General features: G+C 47.5%; 1 protein-coding gene across 5 annotated transcripts; it reads left to right on the top strand.

The window, feature by feature from the left end:
* Nucleotides 1-2196: 2196 nt before the first annotated feature.
* rlim (ring finger protein, LIM domain interacting) lies at nucleotides 2197-10885 on the top strand. 5 transcript variants are annotated; one of them, XM_031789464.1, is made up of 5 exons: nucleotides 2197-2393; nucleotides 4143-4377; nucleotides 6140-6247; nucleotides 6389-6774; nucleotides 7123-10885. In XM_031789464.1, exons 2-5 carry the CDS (start codon nucleotides 4209-4211, stop codon nucleotides 8536-8538), a joined length of 2079 nt encoding a protein of 692 aa, XP_031645324.1. In that variant the 5' UTR covers nucleotides 2197-2393; nucleotides 4143-4208; the 3' UTR covers nucleotides 8539-10885. The 5 variants fall into 5 exon arrangements, 3 of the variants coding, with proteins under 3 accessions (XP_031645324.1, XP_031645323.1, XP_031645322.1); XR_004202966.1 differs by having other exon boundaries at nucleotides 2230-2393; nucleotides 6389-9900; nucleotides 10012-10885; XR_004202967.1 differs by having other exon boundaries at nucleotides 2230-2393; nucleotides 6389-10107; nucleotides 10172-10885.
* The last annotated feature ends 3453 nt before the right edge of the window (nucleotides 10886-14338 follow it).

Below are 14338 nucleotides of genomic sequence, written 5' to 3'. Positions count from 1 at the left end.
GTTAACCCACCGTACCTAGGTGTTAACCCACCGTACCTAGGTGTTAATCCACCGTACATAGGTGTTAACCCACCGTACCTAGGTGTTAACCCACCGTACCTAGGTGTTAACCCACCGTACCTAGGTGTTAACCCACCGTACCTAGGTGTTAACCCACCGTACCTAGGTGTTAATCCACCGTACCTAGGTGTTAACCCACCGTACCTAGGTGTTAACCCACCGTACCTAGGTGTTAACCCACAGTACCTAGGTGTTAACCCACCGTACCTAGGTGTTAACCCACCGTACCTAGGTGTTAATCCACCGTACCTAGGTGTTAACCCACCGCACCTAGGTGTTAACCCACCGTACCTAGGTGTTAATCCACCGTACCTAGGTGTTAACCCACCGTACCTAGGTGTTAACCCACCGTACCTAGGTGTTAATCCACCGTACCTAGGTGTTAACCCACCGTACCTAGGTGTTAACCCACCGTACCTAGGTGTTAATCCACCGTACCTAGGTGTTAACCCACCGTACCTAGGTGTTAACCCACCGTACCTAGGTGTTAACCCACCGTACCTAGGTGTTAACCCACCGTACCTAGGCTGTCATTGAAAATAAGAATTTGTTATTAACTGATTTGCCTAGTTAAATAAAATTTTAAAAACACACTCCCAGGAATGTCATACATTATGGATCATTAGCTTCCCTACATAAATTACACCAACATAGCCTTCCATACACAAATTACACCAACCTTCACACATCTAGATGGCCAGGTGGGGTGGGTGTGTAGCCAGAGATAGCAGTGGGGTCAAACTGTAGAACCCAGTTCCTACATTTGATATATAAAAATGGATTTTATCAAACAAAACTATGTTACCTTTTATATTTGGGACCCTGAGGATGACAAATCAGAGCCAGATTACTGAATGTAAGTACATTATTTACCTCCAGAGGTGAATGTATCAAACCAGTTGCTGTGATAAAAGTGTTTTGTTGTTGTCCACTCTCCTCAAACAATAGCATGGTTTTGTTCACTGTAAAAGCTACTGTTAATTGGACAGTGCAGATTAACAGGAATTGAAGCTTTCTGCCCATATAAGACATGTCTATGTCCTGTTACAACATTATGTTAATCACATTAGTGCTCGTTAGTTCAACCGTCCCGGGACACCGATCCCGTAGAGGATTAATTAAAGGGGAAATCTGTAGTTGCTACATCCATTTATGGACTTATAAATTATATATATTCATTGATTGTTGAAGAATATAACTTATAAATGCCCCATGAGCTTAGTTCAACTGTCACACTCCATGAGAACCCAACATATAAGCTTGTTTTTCTCCAATGTTTTTAACATTGTAAATGTAAACAAACACTGTATAGCCTCATAACATGGTTAAAATAATATGTTGATATCATGGATGGTCAGTCCTTGCATCCATAGCTCTGTCTATTCATCTGAGAGTGGTTCCATTTCTCCAGGCCCATCCCTCAGCGTTTTACCAAAACAGAGGCTGGGGGTCCGTTTGGTTATTGTTTCATCTGTAGATTTGCACTTTAAACAGCTGCATATTATCAATATATCAATATGTCACCAACTAAAAGGTAAACAAGAGGCCTGTAGCAAATGCAGAATATGACATTCATTTTTCACATGTAAATAGCCCTTTTCAGTAGTGCTCAAAGCATGCCATTCCATGAGCGCAGCATTTATTTATCAACATGACAATAAAATCATAAACAACACAGTAGGGCTGGCTAATAAGATAAAACAATTTAGCTAATCTATACATCCATACTTCCAAGGCCTATTTTTGAAGATCAAGGGTTATAACATTTATTGTAATGACTGTAATTGTGATAGACTTTGATTTTTTTATGTAAAGATATCATTTAATCGCATTCTTATATGTAGTAGAAAGCGATGGGTTAGAAGAAGCCTACATAACCAACCCAGCCACCCCAGTCATAGACTGTTCTCTCTGCTACCGCACGGCAAGCAGTACCGGAGCGCCAAGTCTAGGTCCAAGAGGTTTCTAAACAGCTTCTACCCCTCAAGCCATAAGACTCCTGAACATCTAATCAAATGGCCACCCAGACTAATTGTAGTAGCAGTAGCTACAGATTGGTCATATTGATTTTACATTTATTATTACACCTTTAATGTTGCATGCAATAATTTATCTGCTTTTTGACAATTCCACCTCTCACCACAGCATTGCGCTGCAGTCAAAGTACAGACCAAAAACAAACTTCCGTTTCATGCTCCCCCAGTTTCCGGAAGATCTCTGTACAATGATGGAGAAAATGGAATCCTAAGACCGTACCCAACTATTCAAGCGGATTTGTTAGAATAAAACGACCAAAGTCCAAGATAACGAATAACGACACAAATACAAGACAGGTACTGTGAATGTATGACATATTTAAATGTTGTTAACTAGATATAAAGTGGGCTGTTAAATTGTGCTAACATGTTAGCTAGCTGGCGCTTTAGCAAGCAGCTAAAACTCTTAACTTCGGGAAGGTGTTGGCTAACTGACTAGCTTCATCACCTAGCTAACTGACTAGCTTCATCACCTAGCTAACTGACTAGCTTCATCACCTAGCTAACTGACTAGCTTCATCACCTAGCTAACTGACTAGCTTCATCACCTAGCTAACTGACTAGCTTCATCACCTAGCTAACTGACTAGCTTCATCACCTAGCTAACTGACTATTTTCATCACCTAGCTAACTGACTAGCTTCATCACCTAGCTAACTGACTAGCTTCATCACCTAGCTAACTGACTTGCTTCATCACCTAGCTAATTTACTAGCTTTCGTCACCTAGCTAACTGACTAGCTTCGTCACCTAGCTAACTGACTAGCTTCGGCACCTAGCTAACTGACTAGCTTCGGCACCTAGCTAACTGACTAGCTTCGCCACCTAGCTAACTGACTAGCTTCGGCACCTAGCTAACTGACTAGCTTCGGCACCTAGCTAACTGACTAGCTTCGCCACCTAGCTAACTGACTAGCTTCATCACCTAGATAGATAGGTGGGTAGGTTAGATGAGCGTTGATTTACTGGCTTCGTTTCGTGTTGGTGACAATATGTCAGGTAGGTAGTTAACATTGTTTCCAGGTATTCATTCATTTACTTAATAGTTGGCTAGCCAGTTATGAACAGCAAAAACAACGTAAAGTCGCTAAAAACGTTTCGTGTATAGAAGAACAACTTAATCATATAATTTTGTGTGTAAATGGATGTCTATATTTAACCTTTTCCACAAAAGGCATCCGAAGTGCTGATGACTGCAAGTTTAAACGTTTTCTCCTTAGCCTGTTAGCCAATGTTATTAAATGGTCTGTTGGCCAGACGAATGTCTTAACTAGATAGCTACATTTAGTATTGACAACTTGAAATCATAAAAAATAATGTTGTTAGTATATCGTTAGCTAGCTGAGTTAACACGAGCTGTTTTCTCCATCTTTCAGATGCCATTTCCAGCCAGATGCTAAGGGTGTTAGCTAGCATGCTAATGGTTAGCTCCCCAGATTCCATTTTGTTTTTGTCGACTTTGGTCTGACTGGTTAGCTGCTGCTTATTATTATTATCATCAAAACACGGGACTCCGTTAGGATAATGCTTTTTTAAAGGAGGAGACGTTGTTGCATCAGAGTAAACGATGCCCACCAAGCCAGGAAAGATTTTCCTTGATATCGGAAACGTCCTTATTAATAACTATAGTTTATTGAACGCTAGCTAACTTAGTAGCTAATAAGCTGGCTAGTTAACCTGCTTTCTGCTATTTGTTGATGTCATTTAGTCCTGGTCAATAACATCAAAATATGTGTGTTTTATTAATGTGCTGCATGTCATAAATCAGATCACCTGTCTGTGGTCTTCCCCACCTGCTGACTGTGTCAGTGTGTCGAAGATGCAGCTAGGTATTTCTATTGTCGACCCGGTACAGCCAGAAGAGGATGGCGATGGTCTACTTCTCTCAGCCTGCTTCTTCTCGAGGTTTCTTCCTTCTAGGGACTTTTTCCTGGCTCTACCTGGCTTGCTCATTGGGTTCTAGGCCAGGCTACTGTAAAGGCACATTTTGACAACTGCTGATGTAAAAATACATTTTGATTGATCACATTTGATTGATTATCCCTAGCAGCTGGATCGTGGTGACTCAGCGATAGACAGCGTTTATCTCCAGCTTCTCTCCCTTCGACACCCGATGGAGGGCTCCGACAGTTCCGAGCCGGGCGCCAGTGACCAACCAGAGGCTCAGCGCAGGCGGCAACGGGACCGGCTAGACCGGGAGGAGGCCTTCTACCAGTTTGTCAACAACCTGAGTGAGGCAGACTACCGGCTGATGAGAGACAACAACCTGCTGGGTACCCCAGGTAACTGACTCTCCTTTAATTCACCTGTTATAAACCACTAACACACCTCATTAGACAACCTGCTGGGTACCCCAGGTAACTGACTCTACTTTAATTCACCTGTTATAAACCACTAACACACCTCATTAGACAACAACCTGCTGGGTACCCCAGGTAACTGACTCTCCTTTAATTCACCTGTTATAAACCACTAACACACCTCATTAGACAACAACCTGCTGGGTACCCCAGGTAACTGACTCTACTTTAATTCACCTGTTATAAACCACTAACACACCTCATTAGACAACAACCTGCTGGGTACCCCAGGTAACTGACTCCTTTAATTCACCTGTTATAAACCACTAACACACCTCATTAGACAACAACCTGCTGGGTACCCCAGGTAACTGACTCCTTTAATTCACCTGTTATAAACCACTAACACACCTCATTAGACAACAACCTGCTGGGTACCCCAGGTAACTGACTCCTTTAATTCACCTGTTATAAACCACTAACACACCTCATTAGACAACAACCTGCTGGGTACCCCAGGTAACTGACTCTACTTTAATTCACCTGTTATAAACCACTAACACACCTCATTAGACAACAACCTGCTGGGTACCCCAGGTAACTGACTCTACTTTAATTCACCTGTTATAAACCACTAACACACCTCATTAGACAACAACCTGCTGGGTACCCCAGGTAACTGACTCTACTTTAATTCACCTGTTATAAACCACTAACACACCTCATTAGACAACAACCTGCTGGGTACCCCAGGTAACTGACTCTACTTTAATTCACCTGTTATAAACCACTAACACACCTCATTAGACAACAACCTGCTGGGTACCCCAGGTAACTGACTCTACTTTAATTCACCTGTTATAAACCACTAACACACCTCATTAGACAACAACCTGCTGGGTACCCCAGGTAACTTACTCTACTTTAATTCACCTGTTATAAACCACTAACACACCTCATTAGACAACAACCTGCTGGGTACCCCAGGTAACTGACTCTACTTTAATTCACCTGTTATAAACCACTAACACACCTCATTAGACAACAACCTGCTGGGTACCCCAGGTAACTGACTCCTTTAATTCACCTGTTATAAACCACTAACACACCTCATTAGACAACAACCTGCTGGGTACCCCAGGTAACTGACTCTATTTTAATTCACCTGTTATAAACCACTAACACACCTCATTAGACAACAACCTGCTGGGTACCCCAGGTAACTGACTCTATTTTAATTCACCTGTTATAAACCACTAACACACCTCATTAGACAACAACCTGCTGGGTACCCCAGGTAACTGTAATACATATGGGGGTTAACAGAGCATTGTAGACATGAGTTTTCTATCTCATTTAAAAAGTTAATGTCTTTGCGTTCTTTTTGATTTAGAGCTTTATTTCTCTACTGCAGACGGGGTTGAATTACATTTTCGGTCAGTTTTTTAGATTGGCTATCGAAGGTTGTTGTCTCAGGTTTGAGTTTTTCTTATCATGCCACATCCAGGTCAGTGGGGTGGGCAGTATGTTTGGAGCATCCGCTAGTGGAACACCTTTCCTGGGGAGAGCAGTGAGAGGACAGGGCCTGTCCTGGTAAGTCTGGTGGTTCTCAGTACTGTCCTGTTGCTGTGTAACCAGGAGACAAACTACAGCTTTATGGGCAAATACTTGGGTATTTCCAGTAGTAAATGAAGGCAGTTAGAGCCAGTGTCGGTGTACTGAGTTGTAGTTTCATCCCTCCTAGGTGAGATCACAGCAGAGGAGTTGTTGAGTCGGCTGCAGCAGATTAAGGATGGACCAGAGCAGCAGCAGCCTAGCATCAACACCAGTGAGACTGGAGAAGCTACAGGAGGTAAGGCTCCTCTGTACTTTTCATTATGTCTTTCAAGCCGAAATTAAAAGTTGGCTGCTTTTAAAGATGTTTTCTTTAATGGTGACATTATGACCGTCACTGCAAACCATTAGAATGTTGATATGTTCTGTCTTCCATTAGAACTGGCAGAAGGTCCAGAGGACCCGTCTAACGGCGACACCCTCTTGGATTGGCTGAACACCGTCAGGCGGACAGGCAACACCACCCGCAGTGGTCACCGAGGCAACCAGTCATGGCGGGCGGTGAGCCGGACCAACCCAAACAGCGGAGACTTCCGGTTCAGTCTGGAGATCAACGTTAACCGTAACCTGGCTGAGCAGCAGGCCCGCGCGGAGGGGGAGGCCGAGGCGCAGGAGGAGGCCCCAACTAGAGCACCTGGCAATGGGGTGGAGGTCCAGCCTGAGGCGGGGACGGAGGTGCCCATGGAGACAGGAGAGGTGCTGGAGGAACCAGTTGTGGAGGAGATGGCTGTCATAGTGGAACCAGAAGCGGAGATGGAGCCAGAGGCTGAAGTAGAAGCTGAGCCAGAGGCTGAAGTAGAGGCTGAGCCAGAGGCTGAAGTAGAAGCTGAGCCAGCGGCTGAAGTAGAAGCTGAGCCAGAGGCTGAAGTAGAAGCTGAGCCAGAGGCTGAAGTAGAAGCTGAGCCAGAGGCTGAAGTAGAAGCTGAGCCAGAGGCTGAAGTAGAAGCTGAGCCAGAGGCTGAAGTAGAAGCTGAGCCAGAGGCTGAAGTAGAAGCTGAGCCAGAGGCTGAAGTAGAAGCTGAGCCAGAGGCTGAAGTAGAAGCTGAGCCAGAGGCTGAAGTAGAAGCTGTAGTAGAAGCTGAGCCAGAGGCTGAAGTAGAAGCTGAGCCAGAGGCTGAAGTAGAAGCAGAGATGGTCCCAGAGTTAGTAGTAGAGGTAGTCCCACAGCCGCCCAGCCCTGTCACCCCCACCCCTCCTGTCTCCAGACCAGCCAGTCCCCTGGTGCAGGCCCCTCCAGCCGCCCCTGCCCCTCCTAGCCCGCCCCCTGAGGAGCCTCCGCGACGGGGCCAGAGACGAGCCCGCAGCCGTAGCCCTGAGCAGCGCCGGACCAGGGCTCGCACCACACGAAGTCGTTCCCCCCTCACCCTGGACCGACTCCCCCGCCACGTCCCCACCTCAGCCACCTCACACAGCCCCGCCACCCAGGCACCCGCAGAGGGAAGCTCACGGACTCGACAGCATGTTCTGTCCCGGCAAAGCACCACAGAGTACGAGGCCCAGTCAGCCGGAACAGGGTCTGACACAGGTTCTGGGAACGCCCCAGAGCCCGGTACCACCCCACCCCAGGAGGGAGAGGCCGCGGGCGGGGAGGGAGCAGCAGGGCGACGTCCCCCCACCATCATGCTGGACCTGCAGGTGCGTCGTGTTCGTCCAGGTGAGTACCGCCAGAGGGACAGCATTGCTAACAGAACCCGCTCACGCTCCCAGAACTCCAACAACACCTTCCTGTACGAGAGTGAGAGGGGGGGGTTCCGCAGGACCTTCTCCCGGTCCGAGCGTGCGGGTGTGAGGACGTACGTCAGCACCATCAGGATCCCCATCAGGAGGATCAGTGATGCAGGGTTGGGAGAGGCCACCTCCATGGCTCTGCAGACCATGATACGACAGATCATGACCGGCTTCGGAGAGCTCAGCTACTTCATGGACTCAGACTCTGACTCCTCGGACTCAAACCGTGGCGGTGGTAACCCCACTGGCGCTGCCGACCTGGCCGAGGCGCTCAATACTCCCGAAGGGGGAGTAGCCGGCATGGCGGAGGGGGCGGAGCCTCCTGTCTCAGTGAGCGGGCATAGTATTGGAGGAGTCGGGGAGGCAAGGACAGAGGAGAGGGAGGGGGAGGACGGGATGGGTCTAGGTCTGTCCCCCGGGATAGGTTTAGGGGTGGGGGGCACCCCCAGGGAGGGTCGAGCTCGGCCCCGTGCCCCCATCAGTCTGGAGGAACCAGGGTCACTACCCTTCCTCCGCCTTGCTCACTTCTTCCTCCTGAATGATGAGGATGAGGAACAGCCCAGAGGACTCACCAAGGAGCAGATCGACAACCTCTCCACCAGGAACTTTGGGGAGAGTGATGCTCTGAAGACCTGCAGTGTGTGTATCACAGAGTATGCTGAGGGGAACAAGTTGAGGAAGTTGCCCTGTTCTCATGAGTACCATGTTCACTGTATCGACCGCTGGCTGTCTGAGAACTCCACCTGTCCTATCTGCCGCAGGGCCGTGTTGGTGTCTGCTAACCGGGAGAGTGTGGTCTAACTTGGAGAGCTGGAGGTCAGGGGTCAGCGGTGCTCCAGGCAGACAGTATATAACACAGTGTCAGTTCTGCAGGCCTTTCTCCTAGTCAGACCACTTACGTTGTTCATGTTTTCATTCTTAAGCCATCACTGACTTTTATCCAACTGACATGCTGGTGTTTGGACAGACAGACAAGACAGAGAGACTGACAGGAAGGAAGTAAGGTGATGTCCTCATAGACTCTGTAGGAAGAGACGTGAGAAAGAGATGCAACTGTCCCCTGTTGGCTAACAGACCCCACTCTCCCCTACCTGTCTTACCCCAAAAGGGACTCCACTGTCCCCACCTGACCCTGCTCTCCACCTGAAAGACTTAACTGCATTTATCAATACTCTGGAACGGCTCACAGACTGTCAGTGTGTCAAAGCTTGCTGAATTAGTTTTTAAGTTAAAACTGTAGAATGTTGTACAGGCTTTAATGGGGAGAACAAGATGTGACGGACTTGGATTCCGTTGGGAATTCTATCCGTTTATTTGGACTCGTTATTGCATCATATTCAGGACATCGGAATCAATAGTACTGATTATTGATTATGAATTGTGTTGAACCGTTGTTGAGATGGGATGTAGGGATCTGTTAACTGATGCTCGTATGTAGTCTAACTCTAGCCCATCACATGAAGCATTTTCTATTTCTGCCCTCTGACAGTGTTTCATCATGACCTGGCCTGTGTACACAAAGCATATCACAGTATCAGTGGGGATCTAGGATCAGTCTGTCGTTGGGGGTCTAGGATCAGTCCGTCAGTGGGGGTCTAGGATCAGTCCGTCAGTGGGGGTCTAGGATCAGTCCGTCAGTGGGGGTCTAGGATCAGTCCGTCAGTGGGGGTCTAGGATCAGTCCGTCAGTGGGGGTCTAGGATCAGTCCGTCAGTGGGGGTCTAGGATCAGTCCATATAATATTATTCATTATGACCTAAAAGGGCCAACTGATCCTAGATTATCACTCCTACTCTGGGACACTTTATGGATACGGGCCCTGAATGATAATGACAACCTCCTTATGATCCTAACCCTGTCACTATGACAACCTGTTGCTTCTGCTACCATATGACCAGGAAGTCAACAGACGGCTGCATTATGGCTCCGTATTCACCACCCTATCTCTAAATAGTGCACTACCCATAGGACTCTAGTCAGAAGTACTGCTCTATATCGGGGATAGTGCCCGAATCACATTTATGGGTTCCATGTGGTGTTGCATGAAGGATCTGGATTTAGACCCCTGCCGGGCCAGGGTTAAGCCCCGTGTCTAACCCAGGCCAGGTTAAACCCCGGCCAGGCCAGGTTAGACTCAGGCCAGGTTAGACCCCGGCCAGGCCAGGTTAAAGCCAGGCCAGGTTAAACCCCGGCCAGGCCAGGTTAAACCCAGGCCAGGCCAGGTTAAACCCCGGCCAGGTTAAACCCCGGCCAGGCCAGGTTAGACCCAGGCCAGGTTAGACTCAGGCCAGGTTAGACCCCGGCCAGGTTAGACCCCGGCCAGGTTAGACCCCGGCCAGGTTAGACCCCGGCCAGGTTAAAGCCAGGCCAGGTTAAAGCCAAGCCAGGTTAGACCCCGGCCAGGTTAAAGCCAGGCCAGGTTAGACCCCGGCCAGGTTAGACCCCGGCCAGGTTAAAGCCAGGCCAGGTTAGACCCCGGCCAGGTTAAAGCCAGGCCAGGTTAAAGCCAAGCCAGGTTAGACCCCGGCCAGGTTAGACCCCGGCCAGGCTGCTGCCTCTGTCCTGTGTTTTGGCCTAGAACTTCTACCACCAAGAGACATCTTCATATCTGGAACACCAGTGCAATAACTACAGAGTGGGAAAACTGAAGAAGTGTAATATTCTCAACTTGTATATTATTATTTCTAAAATATTGTAGACTGAATATTCACAGTTAAAACGAAGACTTGTTCCCTTTTAAAAATGTGTTAATCTTTTTATTTTCTTGAGCTTGGTTCTTTCTGTACATTCTGATATAGCGCTCTTTCTTGTCGAGCGGTGGGCCTGTAGGATGCTGTAGGTTGGCTGTTCACACAGAGGGAGGCAGTGTTCCATGCCATGATGACATCACATTCTATAGGTTCCATGTGTTCTCACGGTTGCCGTCATTACCTCCTCCCTGTACAAATAAAGTTTTGGGTGGTTGAAGCTCTGTTATTGTTGATAATGACCAGTTGTAAATTAACTGTATTGTGTCTTTCTGACTTTCTGTCTTACTAACCTGGCTGTCTTCATCAAGGCCTCCTACTGCACTATGTTGCATTGGTCCCAAACCGTTCCCTATTCCCTATAGTGACTTACTTTTGCACAATAAAGGGAATAGTTTGTTTGGGTCACAGGCCAGTTCTGTAATTTAACAGGCTGTAGTTTAATATCCGTATGTCCACAAAGGGCACCTCTCTATCATGAAATACAGTGCATTTGGAAAGTATTCAGACCCCTTGACTTTTTACACATTTTGTCACGTTACGCCTTGTTCTAAAATGGATGCAATAGAAATATTTCCTCAGCAATCTACATAATGACATCACAATACCCCTGTAATGACATCACAATACCCCATAATTTATTACCTTTTTTTAACAAGGCAGTTAAGATCAAATTCTTATTTTCAATGACGGCCTAGGAACAGTGGGTTAACTGCCTGTTCAGGGGCAGAACGACAGATTTGTACCTTGTCAGCTCGGGGATTTGAACTTGCAAACTTTCGGTTACGAGTCCAACGCTCTAACCACTAGGCTACCCTGCCTCCCCACAATACCCCGTAATGACAAAGCAAAAACAGGTTTTAAGACATTTTTTTCACAAGTATTCAGACCCTTTGCTATGAGACTCGAAATTGAGCTCAGGTGTATCCTGTTTCCATTGATCATCCTTGAGATGTTTCTACAACTTGATTGGAGTCCACCTGTGGTAAGTTCAATTGATTGGACATGATTTGGAAAGGCACACACCTGTCTACATAAGGTCCCACAGTTGACAGTGCATGTCAGAGCAAAAACCAAGCCATGAGGTCAAAGGAATTGTCTGTAGCGCTCCGAGACAGGATTGTGTTGAGATAGATCTGGGGAAGCGTGCCAAAACATTTCTGCAGCATTGAAGGTCCCCAAGAATACAGTGGCCTCAATCATTCTTAAATGGAAGATGTTTGGAACCACCAAGACTTCCTAGAGCTGGCCATCAGGCCAAACTTAGCAATCGGGGGAGAAGGGCCTTGGTCAGGGATGTGACCAAGAACTTGATGGTCACTCTGACAGAGCTCTAGAGTTCCTCTGTCGAGATGGGAGAACCTTCAGAAGGGCAACCATCTCTGCAGCACTCCACCAATCAGGCCTTTATGGTAGAGTGGCCAGACGGAAGCCACTCCTCAGTAAGTCACATGACAGCCCACTTGGAGTTTGCCAAAAGGCTCCTAAAGACTCAGACCATGAGAAACAAGATTCTCTGGTCTGATGAAACCAGGATTGAACATTGGCCTGAATATTAAGCATCACATCTGTAAAAAAAAACGTGGCACCATCCCTACGGTGAAGCATGGTGGTGGCACCATCCCTACGGTGAAGCATGGTGGTGGCACCATCCCTAAGGTGAAGCATGGTGGTGGCAGCATCCCTACGGTGAAGCATGGTGGTGGCAGCATCCCTAAGGTGAAGCATGGTGGTGGCACCATCCCTAAGGTGAAGCATGGTGGTGGCACCATCCCTACGGTGAAGCATGGTGGTGGCACCATCCCTACGGTGAAGCATGGTGGTGGCACCATCCCTACGGTGAAGCATGGTGGTGGCACCATCCCTACGGTGAAGCATGGTGGTGGCACCATCCCTACGGTGAAGCATGGTGGTGGCACCATCCCTACGGTGAAGCATGGTGGTGGCACCATCCCTACGGTGAAGCATGGTGGTGGCACCATCCCTACGGTGAAGCATGGTGGTGGCACCATCCCTACGGTGAAGCATGGTGGTGGCAGCATCCCTACGGTGAAGCATGGTGGTGGCACCATCCCTAAGGTGAAGCATGGTGGTGGCACCATCCCTACGGTGAAGCATGGTGGTGGCAGCATCCCTACGGTGAAGCATGGTGGTGGCACCATCCCTAAGGTGAAGCATGGTGGTGGCACCATCCCTAAGGTGAAGCATGGTGGTGGCACCATCCCTACGGTGAAGCATGGTGGTGGCACCATCCCTACGGTGAAGCATGGTGGTGGCACCATCCCTACGGTGAAGCATGGTGGTGGCACCATCCCTAAGGTGAAGCATGGTGGTGGCACCATCCCTAAGGTGAAGCATGGTGGTGGCAGCATCATGCTGTGGGGATGTTTTTCAGTGGCAGGGACTGGGAGACTAGTCAGGATCGAGGCAAAGATGAGCGGAGCAAAGTACAGAGAGATCCTTGATGGAAACCTACTCCAGATCGCTCCAGACCTCAGACTGGGGTGAAGGTTCACCTTCCATCAGGACAATGACCCTGATCACGCAGCCAAGACAACACAGGAGTGGCTTCGGGACTTGTCTCTGTATGTCTATGAGAGGCCCAGCCAGACCCCGGACTTGATCCCGATTGAACGTCTCTGGAGAGACCTGAAAATAGCTGTGCAGCAACGCTCCCCATCCAACCTGACAAGAGCTTGAGAGGATCTGCAGAGAAGAATGGGAGAAACTCCCCAAATACAGGTGTGCCAAGCTCATAGCGTCATAACCAAGAAAACTCGATCGCTGCCAAAGTACTGAGTAAAGGGTCTGAATACATAGGTAAATGTCATATATTCGTAAAAAAATTAAACTATAATTCTGAACTTGTTTTTACTTTGTCGTTATGCGGTATTGTGTAGATGGGGGACGACAATTGAATGTCTTTTAGAACAAGGCTGTAACCAAACAAAATGAGGAAAAAGTCAAGGGGTCTGAATACTTTCTGAAGGCACTGTGTATTATACATGTGATAAATACCACCTTCCCACTTGGTTATGAATGCAGCATGAAACTCATTGCATGGTCAATCAGATATCTGCATTCTACATTGGCCGTGCGACATTTACAGTGATATGGCCTATGCGTGTCAGGGCATTCCCACCGAATATGTTTATAACTAAACTAAGCTAGACCACTGCCCGGGAACTAATTGCTCATCTCCTCATTGGTTATACCCACGTGGGTGATTGAAAGACGAACTTTGTTAAACATTGTTGCCGGTCATTGTGGTAATACAATGAATGTTTAGATGCCAATCACCATATAAGTTCAAAGATGAAAAAGCCTGGAAGGAGGAGAGATGACTAGAAACGGTTCGGTTGACCGTTTTATGTGTGGATTAATTGTCGGAGTAGAGGACCTTGTGCATTTCAGGTAAAATAACAACTCAATGTTTATATCCCAGGACAAAACAGAACAGCGAGCTATCTAACTAGCCATACATGTTTAATGCTTTTCGACCTGTCCCCAAATTGATGTCATTGGTTCAGAGTTTGTTTTGATATTTTAACCTACCTGTTGTAACTTTGCTCACGAGTGTCTCAGCGATCTAATGGACTGTCTCAGTGCTAGAGGCGTAACTACAGACACTGGTTCGATTCCGGGCTGTATCACAACCGGCCATGATCGGGAGTCCCATAGTGGCGGCGCAAAATTGGCCCAGCGTCGCACGGGTTAGGGGAGGATTTGGCCGGGGTTGGCCGTAATTGTAAAATACGTTTTTGTTCTTAACTGACTTCCCTGGTTAAATAAAGGCTAAAGAAATTATGTGGTAGGCAAAAAACTCTAGCAATTACGGTATTCTGGTCAAGGCAA

This window comes from Oncorhynchus kisutch, linkage group LG15 (assembly GCF_002021735.2).
Source record: "Oncorhynchus kisutch isolate 150728-3 linkage group LG15, Okis_V2, whole genome shotgun sequence".
Classification (NCBI taxonomy): Eukaryota; Metazoa; Chordata; class Actinopteri; order Salmoniformes; family Salmonidae; genus Oncorhynchus; species Oncorhynchus kisutch.
Note: the sequence above shows the minus strand (reverse complement) of the source record. Positions and strands in the feature narration are given on the sequence as shown.

Excerpts from the sequence above, each read along its gene's own strand:
- rlim (XM_031789463.1), top strand. The coding sequence starts at position 4,209 with ATGGAGGGCTCCGACAGTTCCGAGCCGGGCGCCAGTGACCAACCAGAG. Across the intron at positions 4,378-6,139 it reads CAACCTGCTGGGTACCCCAG|GTGAGATCACAGCAGAGGAG; the intron begins GTAACTGACTCT and ends CATCCCTCCTAG. Across the intron at positions 6,248-6,388 it reads GACTGGAGAAGCTACAGGAG|AACTGGCAGAAGGTCCAGAG; the intron begins GTAAGGCTCCTC and ends GTCTTCCATTAG.